The sequence below is a fragment of the Cannabis sativa genome, chromosome X, assembly GCF_029168945.1.
Source record: "Cannabis sativa cultivar Pink pepper isolate KNU-18-1 chromosome X, ASM2916894v1, whole genome shotgun sequence".
Taxonomy (NCBI): domain Eukaryota; kingdom Viridiplantae; phylum Streptophyta; class Magnoliopsida; order Rosales; family Cannabaceae; genus Cannabis; species Cannabis sativa.
The window spans coordinates 20874853-20893405 of NC_083610.1; the positions used below are offsets into that span (position 1 = coordinate 20874853).

Sequence of the window (18553 nt, forward strand, 5' to 3'; positions counted from 1 at the left end):
TTTTAACGGCCTAATTAACTAATAAAATATCAATAAATGGTTAGCGTGACGCATTAGGAGACTTTTTAACAGTTTTTTTTTGTTATTATTATATATAAAATATCAAAATAAGAAAAAATTCATAGCACGTTCTTTCAGAGAAGACAAATTAATTTTGAGTCACAAAAAATTTAGAAATTAATTTTGAAAAAAAAAAAAATATATTATATGTGCTGCTAAAAGTTGAGACGTCCCCTATGCTCTGCCGTGTATTTAAATTTGTTGTTATTTGGCACATAACGATAACGGCCATGTCATAATTTTTGTGACGGGCTTGGGCTTCTTTATGGATTTAGATAAAATGAAATAAAATGGGTGGGGAGTTTACAAATATATGGAAAAGATTGATATAATTTACGAAAATATGAGAAAAATTAAGGTAGCATTTAATAACACTTTTTTAATTACTTTTTTATTTTTAAAATTAGAAAAATAAAAATATTTTTTTTAAAAAGAAATAATTACATAAGGTACCATTTTTTGTAAAATATTTACATTTTTACGTTCAAAGAATATTTTTTTACATTTTTACGGTTTTCCAAAAAATAACACGAAAACAACATAAAATCAACAAGAAAATAACATAAAAGTAACATCAAAATAACATCAAAATAACAACAAAAAATAACATACATATAACAAAAAATTAACAACAAATGAATAAAATTTCAACATAAAAAGACCGTATTTTATGTAAATAAAATCAAAAAAATCGTAAAAAAGTTTAAAATTCCGTAAAACTGTATTTTTATTGTTTTTTTGTTGCTTTTGTGCATTTGTGAAATTAATCATTTTAAAAACATGTTCTATAAAACTGAAAAAGAAAACTGTTATCACTTTTTAATTTTTTAATTGAGAATTAATTTTTGTTTAAAAAAAAAAATCAGTTTCAATATTTTTTTAAATATATTTTTTTCTTAATCAATATTTTAGACTCCGACCAAACCCGGACCCAAATCCCCCTCCCACGGCCCTGACACTAAACCCGGCATCTGACCTGAACCCGAATCCGACCTCGAACCTAGACTTGACTTAAATAAAATAAAAAATAAAAATAAACTTTACAGAACACATTTTTGTTTTCTGTTTTTAAAATTGAAAAATAAAAGTGGTTATAAAACGCATTTTTGTTTTTCAAAAACAAAATTTTTAAAAACAAAAATTTTACTTTCATTATGTGATTTAAAAATTAGAAAACAAAAGTATTACCAAACGGTACCTAAATATATTTTTGAATTTATGCTATTTTATCTTTTTGGATGAAAGGTTGAATGAAGATATACAAAGTTTAAAATATAGGAAATTAAACAAAAAAAAATCATAAACAAAGTTGATAATATTTTTATATTTGTTTTTATGAGTTATTTTTTGTTGTACAATTATTTTTTAAGTTGTTTTTTAAGGTGCTTTTACATATAAATTTAACTCTATCAATTCCTTTTTCATAAAAGGCCTAACGATTTACAACCGAGTCTTCGTCACGTTGAAAACAGTCCCCGAAATGCTTCTGATTCAATAATTCTTAAAACAACATTTATCCTTAAAAAAATAAGGCATGAATGTGTAAGATCCCTACCATGAGATTTTGTTGAAAAGCATGGCGTAGGTTGCCAACTCGTTCCACTTATCCTGAAGAAAATGAAAAGCTTTCCTTAATATCTATATCTTCGGTATCGAATTTTTTGTGTATTTTCAGAATATTTTTTAGTTATTTTTTATTTATGTGCATTTATCATGGTGTATATTTTTAGTTTATTTCTCATAATTTATTTTTTATTATGTATGTGCTATTTTGTAGATTTAGATACATATAATGGGTTTGAGATTTAAAAATTGTGTTTTCTAAAAGAGTGTTTTGGAAACAAAAATTTGAATTTTGTATGTGAAAAATTATTTTTAAAAATGTGATTGGTTGTAGTGTAATTTTGTGTTTTTGAGTTTTAAAAGTTGGACTTGTGATTGGTTAGGAATCTTAAAATAATTAAATTTTTTTTCTTGTTACATTAGAATGGTCATTCATTTCTTTTTAAAATGGAATAGTCATTCCACCAAAATGGTGGAAAGAGCATTCTATTGGAATGTCATTCCAATACTTTAAAATGCAACCAAACAAATGAATGGAATGAAAATGGTTTCCTTTCCATTCCATTATATTTTATTGCCTCCAACCAAACGCCACCTAAGAGAGTATTTGAAGAGTTTTTAGATTCAATGATTTGAAAAATAGAAAACATAAAATTGTTGTTTTCATTTTTTAGTTTAAAACTCAAAATCATATTCAAATTTAATTTTTGAAAACACTAAACCAATCAAGTATTCTTACGTGTATTCCTACTTTTTAAGTTTTCAAAAACATAAAATTATTTTCAAATCTCAAACCAATCAAATTCATTTTTTTCACTTATTTTTTCTTTAAAAAAATATGAAATTTTTTAATTTTTTTAAATTGACACAATGTGTACTATTACATATTAATATATTAAAATTATATTGTTATGTAGTAATTTTTTATTATTTTAAGTATATAATACTTATTTTAACAAATCTTTTATTTAATCAATAAGTTAATCAATTGAGATGTTCCATGCTCTGGGTCCTCCATTGTTTAAAGTAGTGTCAACAGAACCAGTATTAAATCTACAAAGCTTCAATTTCATTACACAAACAATGTTTACTCCATTCATAACAATTCATTTTATATGTTTGGACTGGGTTAATGTTAGTAAGGGAATGATAATGTTAAACATTACCTTGTTTGTTTGGAGGATTTAATCTTGAAATGTCATTCCCTTGGTAATATAAATACCCTTGAAGAGAGTAATGTTGATACATTAAAAAAGGTTGGGATTCATTATTTCCTTCCATTATATTAATTTGAATAATATTTTTAAATTAATAAATAAATTTAAATACCATTAATATTATAATTTATTATAAACAAAATATTATGATGTATATATATTTAGTCTGTAAGATCGGTTTTTTTATAACAGATTTATTTTTATTATGTTATTAGCAATAATATATATATATGCATTATATATAAATTTTATGAGAATGATATACATAAATGACATAGCGAACAAAAATAAATAACATAGTGATATATACAAATATTCATTTTAATTAATAAAAAATACAATAAAATTTAATATTTTCTAATTAATAAATATATTTCTTTAATGAATAATTATTTTATTTTTATGTATAATTAACATTATATAGACACAATAAAAAAATATTTTAATTTTAATTTTTTAAAATAATATATAAGATACCTGTACTCAACCAAACAGTATAATTCAATTAATGGGAATATGATTACATATTATTCTACACAGTCAAATACAGTTTACACATTTCTCTATAATCATATTCTCCTTCATAATATTCCCTATAACCAAATTATTTTGAACACCTCATACCAAACGCCCCCTCACAATTTTATACGTGAGTAGTGAGCATTATTCATGTTTATCTCGAATAGTAAACCTTTTTAATTTTATCTATTTTCCTTCCACAACATAGTGCTAAAAATAATATGAAGTTAGTATGATCTAGAGATTACGGGCACCAATTTTAGCATCTTGTAAAGTGGAAGCAACCGTTTATTTTGTGATTTTTTTTATTTAATTATTATACCCCAATTTAATTTGAAACAGTTTTCTCCAAAGAATGAAACTCACATTTTTGGGAGTGTTCAAAATAATTTGATTATAGAGAAATTATGAAGGAGAATATGATTATAGGGAAATGTGTAAATTCTGTTTGGCAGTGTAGAGTAATATGTAATCATATTACTGTTAATTAAATTATTTGGTTGAGTATAAAAATCTTATATATTATTTTAAAAAATTAAAATAAAAAGTATTTTTTTATTATATATATTTAATGTTAATTATATATAAAAATAAAATAATTTATTAAAGAAAATATATTTATTAATTATTAAATATTAAATTTTCTTGTATTTTTTATTAATTAAAATGAATATTTCTATATATTTTATCAATATGTTATTTATTTTTGTTCACTCACTAAATATATATTGTAATATTTTATTTATAATAAATGATAATATTATTGATAATTAAATTTATTTATTAATTCAAAAATATTATTCAAATTAATATAATAGAAAGTAATAATTAAATCTTACCTTTTTTCAAGGTATGAACATTACCATCTGAAGGATAATTATTTTACTAGGGGAATAACATTCCAAGACTAAACCTTCAAAAACAAATAAATAATATTACACTTTACCATTACCTTATTAATATTAACCTAAAAGAGTTCCTAACATTTTTTTTTGGTTAAACAATGCAAAACGTACATTTATTTCCATTAAATACAAAATATAAAATCACCATGCTTGAATGACTCTCATCCAATCCCATCAATCAAATTCTAAGCATGGATAATGAAATAGCTCAAGATCTCTCTCCTCTTATCAAACTCTACAAAAATGGCCAAATTGAGCGTCTCGTCGGAACAGCCACCGTCTCCGCTTCCCTCGACCCCGAAACCGGCGTTAACTCAAACGACGTCGTTATCTCTCCCGAAACAACTTTATCAGCTCGGCTTTACATACCCAAATCGGCCGGCTCAATTCAAACCAAACTCCCTCTCCTCGTTTACTTTCACGGCGGTGGCTTCTGCGTCGAAACCGCCTTCTCTCCCGTTTACCATAACCACCTCAACTCTCTTTCATCTCAAGCAAACATAGCTATTATCTCAGTAAATTACCGATTAGCCCCCGAGCACCCTCTTCCAGCCGCTTACGACGATTCATGGGCCGTTTTCAAATGGGCCTTAGCCCATTCCAACGCTAAAGGCCCAAACGAGTGGCTCAATTCCTTAGTTGATTTCGGAAGAGTTTTTCTCGCTGGAGATAGCGCCGGCGGTAACATTGCCCACCACGTGGCACTCCGAGCGGGTTTTGAGGGAATTAATCTGAGAGGGATTGTTTTAATTCATCCGTATTTCTGGGGGAAGGAACCGATCGGAGATGAAGGCAAGGACGGAGGAAGTAGCGGAGATGAAGCTTATCCGGGTATGTTGTGGAAGTTTGTTAACCCGTCGTCGAATAATGGGTCGGATGATCCGTTGATAAACCCGAGTAAGGATCCGAATGTGGGGAAGTTGGGTTGTGGAAGAGTGATGGTTTGTGTGGCGGAGAAAGATGGGTTGAAGGATCGTGGGTGGTTTTATAAGGAAGTGTTGAAGAAGAGTGGGTGGGATGGTTGTGTTGAGGTGGTGGAGACCAAAGGAGAAGGTCATGTCTTCCATTTGTTCAATCCAAATTCTGCTAATGCTGTTGAGTTTATGGCTCAAATCTCTAGCTTTATCAATCAATGAAAAAAAGGTACAAACTACAAACCATGATAAATTACAGTATAAGTAATTATGTTTTGGTATTGTTATATACAATATTAACTAATATAAGAAATGACTGAGTTTTCCATAACCAACATGCTAATTTTCTCTTATGAGTTAATTAGTATTTGATTATTTTAACAGTATTTTATAATTTCAAATTATTAAATATAAATTAATTTAATACAATGATATAAAAGTAATAATGCTTAAATACTACTTAAATTTAGGGAAATATAAAAGGTAACAATTTCTAATGTTAATATTTTTATCATGGTGTTTTATATAATTTAATGCAATAATTTTTTTGAGAATATTATTAGTTAATCGTAAGACAATTCATCTAAAAAGTCATACATACTACTGATACCCAATAGTAATGTTCTTATATTTGTAGAGGTCTATATCAATTTTCTTTTAGTATTGAAGCTTATTTTTTAAAAAAACTTACTCTCTATAAATCTTAGAACCATTTCATTTTAATAAAATTATTTAATTAATTTATATACTTTTATAAAATTAGACATACATATAATTAAAAATTAATTTTAAATTATAATATTGGTAATTAAAATATCATTAAAATCAAAATGATTAAAAATAATTGGAGAATTATATTATATAGGTAAACATATCACATCATTCTAGCTAAATACATGTTTGATATAAAAAAAAATCTCAATGCATGATACATAATTCTGTAATAGGAATTGTGGAGTAAATTTTGTACTAAGTGAAAATTTTTAGGTTATATGGTTTAAAAACGATATTAGTTATCAGGGTAAATCATTATCATAAATTGTACAAAGAGTTTTTTTTTTTTATTATATTGTTAACTTGTATAGTATATATATGCATTGCATGGAGTACTTTGACTAGCTATTATAGCTACGTGACAAGTGGCTTTGTAATTTTCAACAGGAGTCTTTTCACATTATTGATTGTGGAAGATAGGGACAACAGTGGAACTAGCTAAGGAAAAATAAGATATACTTAATTTCGTTTAGAAAATAATAAATAAAAGTTAAACTACCTTTTGTTTTCTTTTTGAAAACTTGGCCAGAATGGTGTAGACCTGTGACTTGTTTGTTTCTAATAATAACGTGGTGTTGAATAATATTTTAGATCTTATCTTACAATTACATTATGCGTTAGTACTGTTACCTGTTTAGTTAATAGATACTGTTATTAATGGGATTAATGTTGTGTATGGTGTGATTTTACTAATAAAAAATGTATGAGTATATATATGTGAATTATAATAACATATTCTTTGCACTGTACGAGTGTTTTGTAAATAACCATTATGGTCGCAAAACGACCTTAGAGAACTTCTTTTACAAGCAATTCAAGACTTTAGTAATTAGTATTGGTTCTTTCTAAACTAAATGTGGACTTGATTACTCAAACAAAAACAATATTTATGTATTTATATATAGAGAGAGAGCTATGCGTGTAAGCCAAAGGTATGGTAATAATTCTCATCGTATTGTTTACTAAAATAAAGAATGGTAAACTTGGTTAAGTAAGGTGGATTTTTTCCAATCTGAGTTTATGCATAAAGGAATTGACGAAACAAATGTTGTTCTGATACCCAAAGTTTCCAACCTTAAAAAAGTGTCTCAATTCAGATTGATATTTTTTCTCAATGTTACTTACAAGGTTATCTTGAAAAATATTGTGAATAGAATTCGAAGGGTCCTTTCAAGGCTTATCTGTCCTACTCAGACAACGTTTGTCCTAGGGTGGAATATCCAAGATAATAATATTTTAGTCCAAGAGATCATCCACTTTTTTAAGCGCAAAAAAAGAAAACAAGGCCTCTTTGCTATTAAAATTGATCTGGTCAAAACATATGATAAATTGAGCTGATAATTTATGGATCATGTGCTCCGTAACTTCAAGGCTTGGACAAATTTTATAATTGGGTCCGCCAGTACATCTTTACGACTTCGTTCAACATTTGCTTTAATGGGAGGCAAGGTTAGTAAATTCACCTCAGAGTGTGGTATTAGACAAACAGATCCTCTATCTCCTTATCTTTTTATCATGGCAGCTAATATCGTCTCGCGTATTTTAGAAAACAACTTAGATGCAGGTAGCATTAGAGGAATCAAACTGAGCACGAATGACCCCCAACTTTTTCATGTTTGTCAATACAGACTTCGTTTTGAATTAATAAAAGAATATTTAGAAGTAAATGTAACTACATACTTTTGTCTAGACCATTATAGTTTTACAAACATTAGATACTGATGTCGTTAAAAATAAACATTAAATTTATGCCGCTTACAAACTTAAAACTTTATTTACTTATACTGCTATTTATCATTTCAATTTCTAACGTTACCACCACTCTCTTAAAGAAGAAACCCTAAATTTGTAAAGTGAATTGCTCCCTTTGCATGAAGATATAATAGAATATTTATAAGCTAGTGTTACCGTGTAAACTAAGCATATTATTAGGGTATATACATAAAATACATGAGAGAGAGAGAGAGAGAGAGTGAGAGAGTGAGAGAGAGAGAGAGAGAGTGTGTGAGATGGAGTTTCTTCTATGTTCCGTTCTCTGAGATTAGTCTTCTACTAATCTTTTGCTTGTTTCGTTCACTCACCCTCACTGTTTGTTTGTTCCTCGTGTGGTCTCCCGTTGGTATCCCTGTTCCTAGATTTTTGGTTTTCTTGTCCTGTGTTTTCCCTTCGTGTGTTTTTGTTTGGCCTTTTGGTTTTTGGTTCTTTTTTTCCTTTTGCTCCTTCTCCTTCAACCGTGTGTTTTGTCTGTGGGTGGGGTCCTTGTCTTTTAGGTGGGTTTGTTCTTTTTGCTCTGTGTCTTAAAGTGTGTGTGTGTCTTTGCTGGGGTGGGTAGTTGGTCTCATAGTTATTGCTCTTGTCTCTTGTTGTCTTGTGTTTTTGTTTGTGAGCTTTTATGGAGCTAGTTAATGTCCCTTCTGCCACACAGAAAGGTAAATGCTTTACCTGTGTGGAAGCCTCGATTTCCCTGGCACCGTGTGCCACATCCCTAAAGGTTCTATCGTCTCTATGCTTATTTGGAAAGGTAGTGGCGCCTATGTTGGTGGAGGCTGATGATATTATAGAATTCGTAACTAAAAACTAGCAGAAGAAGGTCTCTGTTTGCTCGCTTGCTGAGGGTCCATTTTCGAAAAATTGTTTCAAGCTTGGGTTCGAAACGGAAGAGGACAGAGATTGGGCTTTAGTAAATGCCCCTTGGTCTTTCAAAGGCTACACATTTGCTCTCCATGCTTGGTTCTCTGGTATCGAAAGCTCTAAATCAGTTGACATTCTAAGAGTGTGGGTGCAGTTTCATAATCTCCATCACGCGTACTTTTCGGTTGAGAATGGAAATCTGTTGGTGGAAAAGTTGGAGATGTGGTAAAGGTGGAATTAGATGAGGAGAAGTCGGTTGAATGGGGTTCATTCCTCCGTGTTTTAATCGACGTAAACATCCAACTCCCCCTGAATGCCGGTTGTTTCTTTGACTTATTTACAAGGGGCAAGAAGTGGATTCAGTGTAAGTATGAAAAAGTTGGTATTTTTGTGGCCGGCTGGGTCACCAGAGGAGGGGCTGCTCCCTCTCTTCGCCGGTCATGGTGGAGGCGGTTGATGGTGCGGTTTTCCCCATGTTTGGCCCGTGGTTGTCAACGGCTTCGAGATTCCATGATGTGTTCTCAGGTGTTGGGTCTCAGGCGAGGTTGGCCGTCTGTGACAAACCACTACTCGGTACTGCTCTGGGAGTGACGGAGGTGCGACCGGTCCCTACCGACTTTCGAGGTTCAAAACGGGGAAAGAAAAGGACAGGGCGTGCTTTGTCTGTGCTTCATCGGGGTTCGACTCAGTCGTGGGTGCCCAAGGTCACGCCTGATGGGAGTCTTCCAAGCTTTACTAGAAATGGTAATAGTGCTAAGTCGTTTTTGAAGAAAGGGGGAAAGTCCTCTGAGCCGTTACCTTTTATTTTGCCATCGATTCCAACGGGTCAAAATTTCAATCTTTTGGTTAATGAAGAGTCGTGCTCTAGTGGGCCCCTTTTGGGCGTTGGGGTAAACAAGAGGAAAACTGTTATGGGCCAGGGGTCTGGTGGGCCGAGCGATTTGGTAAAGGATAATAATGGGCTGCAAGTAATTATTGGTGAAAGTTCTAGTGCTTGTGTTGGGCCGCATAAATTAATTGGGCCGGTCTACTTTAATGAATCTGGGCCGAAGTGTTCTCATGAGCCTCATATTTCAAAAGATGTGAACTTAAATTTGAACTATAAGAAGAAGAGTGGGCCGAGAGAAGTGATTGGTCCAAAGCTTTTGGATAGTGGGGGAATTATCTCAAGCCCGATCCAAGGCTTTATTATGGACAATATGGGAGGCTCTCTCGAATTTAATGGTCCATCTCGGGACAATGGCAATCCTTTGGATGGCAAGGGTCTTCATCGTGCCAATTCTATTGGGAAGGAGGGAGAGACTAATTTTGAAGAGGAAAAGGCATTGTCTCATTTTTTTAAAGCCCAGGAAGAATTACTTTATGACTTGAAACACTTTGGGAAGTTAGATTTGTATGAGATCAAAAATTTGGGTGGTGATATTGGAGTGTCGCCTTCATCGGAAACTAATGAGCGTACTACACCTTTTAAAAAGAGAAAGTTTGAGGGTTCCGCTTCTCTATGCTCTAGACCTCACAAATTAGTGAGAACTTATCATGGCGTTGTTAGGGACTTTCCCTGGGACACTAAGAAGAGGCTCAATGAGGTTAGGGCGGATGGTGAAGATCTTTCTGAGGAACCTTCGGAGGAGCCATCTGGTGAGAGCTCTAGTTGCAACAATGGAGTTAGTAGAAATCACCTGATTGGTTCTTTTGTGATTGAAGAATCGGGATCTAGTTTATCTGTTCACTCACTTAACCCTGTGGAGGAGAATGTCGAATCTCCTCCACAGGCGCCATGAGAGGTGTTGCTTGGAACTGTAGAGGGTTGGGGCAGACCTCTACAGTTCAGGAACTGAAGTCCCTGCTCAGGTCGCGCTCTCCAGATTTTGTGTTTTTAACTGAACTCAAGGTGGATGTCAATCCCCTGGTACGTATCCTGAAAGCTTTTCACTTTTACTTTCATATTTCTGTGCCGCCTGTTGGTATTGCGGGGGAATTATTTTAGCTTGGAAAATGGGATTTTCTTTTGAAAGTATTGCTTGTACTCGTAATCATATTTCGGGCATAGTCTACTCGGATCCCCCAACCCACCCTTGGCTTCTCTCGTGTGTGTATGGTCCGCCCTACAACCATGCAAAGAAGCTTTTCTGGAAGGAGATCATGGCGTTAGGAGATAGATATGGAGGCCCTTGGTTGATTCTTGGTGATACCAATTTTGTTCTTAATCCTTCGGAGCGGGAGGGATCGTCGGGTAGAGACCCCTTTATCCCTTCCATTTCAAACCTGGTGGAGTCCCGTGGCCTAATCAATATGCAGATCCAAGGGGACATGATGACTTGGGATAACCACCGGTCGGGAGAGAGCCATGTGAAGTCGGCCCTAGATAAAGGCATCATGAATGAAGCCTGGCTTCACCTTTTCCCCAAAGTTATTCTTTGTTCAATCCAGACAAGTACTTCTGATCATAGACCGTTGTGTCTTGATACGGTCAGCACAGTGACCAAATTTAAGAGGTGCTTCAAGTTTGAGGAAAGTTGGACGAGGGATGTTAGAAGTAATCTTGTTGTTGCTAACGCTTGGAATTCTGTGCGCCATCATTGGGCTCCCGCCAGTGTTTTCAAAAAGATAGGAGCTACTAGAGTGGCGCTCCTTCAGTGGAAGAGAGTGCAGTTTGGGAAAATTGATGAGGTTATCAAAGATTTGGAGATTAAACTTGATAAAGTCCAGATGATGCCTACTGGTTCTAGAGATTGGAGTTTGGAGTGCGACATCAAACGGAATCTGAATGAAGCTAGAACTAGGAAAGCGGTTTACTGGAAACAAAGGGCGAGAATAGAGTGGCTTAAGGATGGAGATAAATGTTCCAAGTTCTTCTTTCTCTCTGCTGCTATTAGAGGAAGAAGAAATGCTATCGATTGCATTTTAAACAAGCATAATGTTTGGATAAATGAGCGGGAGTTAATTGGTCAGGAATTCTTGGATTACTTTAAGGGTATCTTCTCGGGATCTACCAATGCTAGGCCTCTGAACTGTGGCCATCTAATTAGGGAAAGAATGTCTCCTGAGGACCAGGCTGGGATGGTTGAGGCCCCATCCCGTGAAGAAATAAGAAGTACCATGTTTGCCATGAACAACCACAAAGCCCCGGGGCCTGATGGAATGTCTGTTTTATTCTTCAAACACTACTGGGAGTCAGTTGGGAATGATTTCTGTGATGCTGTTACTGATTTCTTTGACAAAGGGAGGTTGCATAAGGGTATGAACGCCACGAATATAGTGTTGATTCCTAAGGTGCAGAACCCGAAGAGACCGACTCATTTTAGGCCTATTTCTCTTTGCAATGTGACATATAAGGTCATCTCTAAAATCATTGCGAATAGAATTAAGCCCATTCTCCCCTCTCTTATATGCCCAACTCAAGCTGCTTTTGTTCCAGGAAGGAATATTCAAGATAATAATGTGCTGGTGCAAGAGATTATCTACTCCTTCAATAAGAAGAGAGGAAAAGAAGGGTTCTTTGCGATCAAGATTGACCTGGTCAAAGCTTATGATAGGCTTAGTTGGAAGTTTATAGATCATATTCTTGGTTGTTTCGGTTTCCCTCAAAAATTCTGCAGTTGGGTCTCTCAGTGTATTTCAACCACCTCTCTTAATATATGTCTCAATGGGGGGCCGGTCGGTACAATCTCGCCCTCTTGCGGTATTCGCCAGGGTGACCCGTTGTCCCCCTACCTCTTCATCTGTGCGGCGGAAATGCTCTCTAGACTTTTAGTAGAAGCAATCCGGAACGAGACTATTCATGGGATTAAACTAAGCAGGGGGGGCCCGGTGCTTTCCCACATTTTCTTTGCAGATGACCTAATTTTGGTAGGCCGGGCAAACATAAATGAAGCTAAATCCGTTTGGGAGTGTCTTGACAAGTTCTGCTCGTGGTCTGGACAGAAGGTAAACAAACTTAAGACATCAATTTTCTTTAGCAAAAATACCCCGACTGGTATGAGGAGAGGAATTAAGGAAGCTTTGGGTATTGATTCTCCTGAGGGAGTTCTTAAGTACTTGGGATTGCCGCTCTTTAGATCAAGGCAAAAAGATGCTGATTTTAACTTCATCCTTGATAATCTCATGACTAAACTTCAGGGGTGGAAGGCAAAAACATTATCAAAAGCTGGAAGAGCTACCCTCATCAAATCTGTGGGATTGTCTATGCCCATCTATGCCATGCAAACCACCAAGTTGTCCAACCGGCTTGTGAATGGGATTGATGGTTAAGTCCGCGACTTCTGGTGGGGTTTTGAGAGAGGGAACCATGGCCTTTATCTCAAAGCTTGGGATAAAATGTGTCTCCCCAAGTCTATGGGGGGTCTGGGGTTTCGGAAAACCAAGGAAATGAACCTCGCTTTTTTGGCTAAGTGGGGTTGGAATTTAGTGACAGGGAGTCAGTCTTTATGTTGCAAAATTCTCAGGGCCAAGTACCTTAGGGGTAAGGACTTTCTCCACTGTTCGTACAAAGACTCTGACTCTTGGTTCTGGAAGAATGTTGTTAAAGCTAGTGATATCCTCCGGAAGGGGGCCTGTAAGAGGGTCGCTGATGGAAGAGACACTAGCATTTGGAGGAACCCGTGGATCCCTCACTTGAAAGGTTTCGTCCCGAAACCAAATAGAAGTGTTGCTATGGATAATAATTGTGTGGCTGATCTTCTTCTGCCGACAGGTGGGTGGGATATCCCTAAGCTTAAAAGCCTGTTCGATCAGGAGACTGTTGTAGCGATTCTGAAAAATGGTGCGCCTCCTGGTTTTGGAAAGGATAGTTGGTTGTGGATACTGGAAAGTAATGGGCGGTTCTCTTGTAAATCGGCTTATCTGTCCCAGGCCTTGGAGAGAGCTCCCCAATGTTCTGTCGCCCCTGCTCTTTGGAATAAGCTATGGAATAGTAACATAATGGAGCGTCACAAGGTTCTCTGGTGGTGCATCCTCTCTCAAGCCCTCCCTGTCCGAGCGGAGATTAAAAGAAGAATTCAGATAGAAGACACCAGCTGCCCGTTGTGTGGTGCGGCCGAGGAAACGATGGAACATCTGTTCCTTACCTGTGATGTAGCAATGCACTTATGGCGTGCTTCTCCGTGGGGGATATTCCCTGTGTGTGACACTGGTATTCGGGTTTGGGATTGGGTGAAGTTCATTTGGAGCCTCAATAGGCGGGGTCTCCGAGTAGACGAAGTCTTTCTCTATGCCTCGCTTGTTGTGGACAACATTTGGAAACTGCGTAACGACGTCGTACACAATAACTGCCCTCCTAATGTTCTTAAATGTATTGACCATATTTGTTCTTCTTTTGCAGAGGCACATACTTCTCTTCTGCCTTGTCCTCCGCCGCCGGTGAAGGATAGCTGGACGCCTCCACCTCTGGATTGGGTAAAATTAAACTGTGATGTTCGTGTGGGCTTGGAGAGTATGTGCACAGCTGTAGTAGCTAGGAATCATCTGGGGAGGGTGGTTTCTATTCACACATCCCGGTTGGATTTCGCGGGAGCTCCTTGTGGAGAAGCGGCGGCTTGTTGCTTGGCGGTGTCGGTTGCTTTAGAACTAAAGTATAATTTTGTTATTGTGGAGAGTGACTCGAGACAATAATCAATGCCCTCAATGGGAAGGCGTCCCATTGGGCTCTTGAGAACTATGTCTCCTTTTGTTCTAAGTCTTCTCCTTTTTTAATGTGTTGTAATTTTGCTAATGTTAGTAGGAATTGTAACTTTGCGGCACACAATGTTGCTAAGTGGGCTTTCACCCACCAGGTGTATGGATCGATCCCGATCAGTTCTGTTCCGAAAAACATATTATGTAACGGCCATGAGGTCTAGTTTGTTCTAATATAAATCTACGCTTATTTTAAAAAAAAAAAAAAATAGATAGGCCCACTATAAAATTCTGGATCATCTTCATCGTAAATTATTTAAATCATTATGTAAAAAATAAAAAATTGATAAATAATCTCTTTTTGAACACGGCCATTACTTTTACTTTATAACAATGATCCAAAATGTACTATTCAAAATTAGAAAAAAAAAAATCTAAAAAGGTTATTTGGCTTGACATGCTACTCTACCATGAATAATAAAATATGAAGATACAAAAATCTACTAAAACCTTCATTTTCATAATATAATGTCTTCAATAATAAATTCAATCCAAACACTCCAATTCAGTACTTCTCTTCACTTCTTCTCCTCCACACCTTCTTCTTCTTCTTCTTCCTTACCCAAGCTTAGACTAAAACCCTCAACAACAACAACAACAACTACAAAACTCTTCTGCATCTCTTCCACTCCCGACGCCATGGCAGCCCCCACCACTGACGAAGTAGCTCGCGACTTCTTTCCTTTTCTCAGAATCTACAAAAGCGGCCGCATCGAGCGAATCGCCGGCGCCGACGTTGTCCCCCCTTCGATTGACCCCAAAACTGGCGTCGAATCCAAAGATGTAGTGATCTCACCTGAAACCGGAGTCAAAGCAAGGCTGTACGTTCCCAATTCCTCTGTCGCCGGTCAAAGCCAATCTCCGAAAAAGCTTCCTCTGGTGGTTTACTTTCACGGTGGAGGTTTCTGCGTCGAGACACCTTTCTGTGCTAAGTACCACAACGCCGTTAACACCTTGGTCGCCGAAGCCAACGTGGTGGCTGTCTCCGTTGATTACAGATTAGCTCCGGAGAATCCGATCCCGATTGCTTACGACGATTCATGGGATGCCGTGAAATGGGTCGTCTCTCATTCCGAGGGGACTGGTCCGGAAGAGTGGTTGAACTCACGTGCGGATCACGAGCGAGTTTTCTTCGCGGGAGACAGTGCTGGAGCTAACATTGCTCATCACATGGCTATACGAGTGGGATTAGAAGGTGGGTTAAGCAATGGATCGAAGCTTTTGGGTATTGCTCTAATTCATCCTTACTTTTGGGGAGCAGAGCCGATTGGTAATGAGGTGAAATTTCCAGAGAAAGGGAAATGGGCAGAAGGGATTTGGCGTTTTGTGAGTCCAACCACAACTGGTGTTGATGATCCGTACATAAATCCAGGTAAGGATAGTAATTTGGGGAAATTGGGTTGTGAGAGAGTGTTGATTTGTGTGGCTGAGAATGATTTGTTAAGGGATAGGGGATTGTATTATAAGGAGATTTTGGAGAAGAGTGATTGGGTTGGGAGAGTTGAGGTGGTGGAAGCTGCTGGGGATGAGCATGTATTCCATCTTACTAAGCCAACTTGTGAAAATGCTGTGGCTATGCTTAAGAAAATATCTTCCTTTGTCGAACAAAGCTAGGGTGGTCCATTTACCATTGAAGAGAATTTTATTTAGTGTATGTTTTTTTGTTTTTCTTATTTGTTTGGAAAAAAATAAAGTGGAATTCTCTTCACATTATTGTTGTTTACATTAAAAGAACATGAACATGTTATTGTTGTTTTGATGTAATTGGTGGACTTGGAGTTGGACTTGTATGGATGGGGAATTTTATGTGGTTTCTCATTTTTGTTGGAGTTATTATTATTATTTAAGTAATATATTAATGATTTATGTATCGAATTGTGGTCCATTAAAAATTCCTCATACTATTTAAATTGTTCTTTTTTAAGAAATGACTAATATCGATGATAACTAAATAAATAATGAGATATAGATATATATTTCTACAAAATAAAATAATGGATAAATATTTAGTTAAATAAATTGTCTATCCATTCAAAGAGTATGTCAAATTAAGAGAAATGCTAAATAGCACTACTGGTGCCTAGCACCCTCCTACGTATCAATATCGCTATTGGTGCAAATAAGTATCGGGTCCCATATAGTTTAATATAATAATTTTTATAGAGTATCGCTAGCCAATTGCAAGTCGACACATTTAGAAGGTTCTAGGCACCACTGGTACCCAATAGCAATGCTCGTCAAATTAATGTATGTGTTGTTATATTAGCCGACTATTATTAGGGACATTTCTAAAAATCTAGATGGCATACTTGTTATATTCTCTCTCATGATCTTAAATCATTAAAGAAGAATGTCTCTTGACAAAAAGAGACACAATTACTAAGGGGTCAGATTTAATCAGGACAAATAACTTATCTAACATCAATTATATTTCTTGACAATATACTTGAAATACTAAAAATCTCCATCTTTCAGTTTTAACTTGTGGATGTTCGCGCTTCCTCCAAATATTCAAATAAAAATAAGATTTTCCAAAGTCCAAGAGCATGTTTGACATTGTTTTCTGTTTTTCGTTTTCAAAAAATTGTTTTTAGAAATGAGAACAAAAAACACTTTTTGAAGTTTTTAAAACACAAGTCACGTTTGGTTAGTGTTTTGAAAAAAAATATTAACCAAAAGTGAATTGGTTTTTAAAACAGAAAACAACATTTTATTGTTTTCAAAATTTTTGTTTTTTGTAACTTTGTTTTCTGAAAACTGTTTTCAAAAAACAATGCCAAACACGCCAAATTGTTTTCAAAAACAATTTTCTGTTTTTAAAAACAAAAAACAGTTTTTTAGTTATGATGCCAAACATGCACCAAACTACTTAAAATAATAAAAAAAATTAAATTTATTCACATTAAACATACTAATAAATAATAGCTCTAAAAATGAACACCCATACTCTTATAATTTATCATTTATCATTAAACTTCTAATTGTGTATTTATTTTTTATTTGAACTCTTAAATTTAATTAAATTAATGTTATATTAATATTATATTAACAATTTTTTAAATAAACTACCAAAATACAACTACTAAAGAATTGCAACAACTTTTATAATTCAGATAAAAAATTAAAAGGGCAAAATTCTACAAAAAATATTCTTCGATAAATAATAAAAATATAAGAAAAAGATATAATATAATATAGTAATAAATAAACACACTTAATTTGTTTTTGTGGCCATTAAATATGGGCTTGGGCCTGATTCAAGATTGAAACAGTCTTCTTCATCATAGCTTGGGCCTTCTCACTCGTGGGATCAAATAAATGAAAGACATGATTCTCATCTTCAGTCTCGACAATCTCCACAACCCCACTCCACCCACTCTTCTTCAACGCCTCATAATAACTCCAACCTCTTTTCCTCAGAAAATCCTTCTCAGCTACGAAAATCAACACTCTCAAGCAACCCAACCTCACCAGATTCGGATCCGAACTCGGGTTAACTCTCGGGTCATCAACACCTTCACACGTGGGAAATATCACCTCAAGCATTTTGTCTGGTTTGTCGTTCCCGAAATACGGGTGAAACAAAACCATACCCATAAGTTTCGGCCCACTAAGCCCATCAACACCGGCCCGAATCGCCACGTTATGGGCCAGAGTCGCACCAGCACTATCCCCGCCCAAGAAAACTTTATTTAAATCCGCGAACTGGTTAATCCAAGATTCAGGCCCATTACCACCGGAATGGGCCGCGGCCCACTTGACGGCATCCCAGGCGTCATCGAAAGCGGTCGGGAGTAGATCCTCCGGTGCCCTGCGGTAGTGAACAGACAAAACGACGACGTTTGCTTGTTCGGCCAACGAAGGGGCGTACTGACTGTAAGGAGGAGAGAACGGAGATCCGACGCAGAAAGCGCCGCCGTGGTAGTAAATGAGAAGTGGGAGTTTTCGGGTCGGGTCGGGTATTTGGGGAAGGAAGATTCTGGCGGTTACTCCGGTTTGGGGAGAGATGACGACGTCTTTGGATTTAACACCGGATTCGGAGTCGGGTGAGGGAGGGAGAAATGGGTCTCCGAAGAATCTGTCTATGGTGCGATCTTTGAAGAGACGGAAGAAAGGGAATTCGATGGCTACTTCTTTTGAGTTTGAAGGTTTGGCCTCCATTGTTGTAATTGTAATGTAAGTTAGGTGACTGAGACTAATGTGATATCTCTTTATTTATAGAGTATTGATATTTGTTACAAGTGACATCTAAGTAGGAAATTCTATAATTCACTCGATATATCGATATATTTATGTT

General features: G+C 35.6%; 3 protein-coding genes across 3 annotated transcripts; 2 read left to right on the forward strand and 1 right to left on the reverse strand.

The window, feature by feature from the left end:
• The first annotated feature begins 4248 nt into the window (after positions 1-4248).
• LOC115702332 (probable carboxylesterase 12) lies at positions 4249-6560 on the forward strand. The gene is made up of 2 exons (XM_030629828.2): positions 4249-5407; positions 6340-6560. The coding sequence occupies exon 1, from the start codon at positions 4456-4458 to the stop codon at positions 5398-5400; it is 945 nt and encodes a 314-aa protein (XP_030485688.2). The 5' UTR covers positions 4249-4455; the 3' UTR covers positions 5401-5407; positions 6340-6560.
• A 7940-nt stretch (positions 6561-14500) lies between these two features.
• Positions 14501-16131, forward strand: LOC115702912 (probable carboxylesterase 2). Its single transcript, XM_030630378.2, has one exon. The coding sequence runs from the start codon at positions 14725-14727 to the stop codon at positions 15868-15870; it is 1146 nt and encodes a 381-aa protein (XP_030486238.2). The 5' UTR covers positions 14501-14724; the 3' UTR covers positions 15871-16131.
• Positions 16132-17338: 1207 nt separating this feature from the next.
• LOC115703183 (2-hydroxyisoflavanone dehydratase) lies at positions 17339-18417 on the reverse strand. Its single transcript, XM_030630705.2, has one exon. The coding sequence runs from the start codon at positions 18415-18417 to the stop codon at positions 17491-17493; it is 927 nt and encodes a 308-aa protein (XP_030486565.2). The 3' UTR covers positions 17339-17490.
• Between the last annotated feature and the right edge of the window lie 136 nt (positions 18418-18553).

Bases quoted from the DNA above. Each gene is read 5' to 3' on its own strand.
- LOC115702332 (XM_030629828.2), top strand. From the start codon at position 4,456: ATGGATAATGAAATAGCTCAAGATCTCTCTCCTCTTATCAAACTCTAC.
- LOC115702912 (XM_030630378.2), top strand. From the start codon at position 14,725: ATGTCTTCAATAATAAATTCAATCCAAACACTCCAATTCAGTACTTCT.
- LOC115703183 (XM_030630705.2), bottom strand. From the start codon at position 18,417: ATGGAGGCCAAACCTTCAAACTCAAAAGAAGTAGCCATCGAATTCCCT.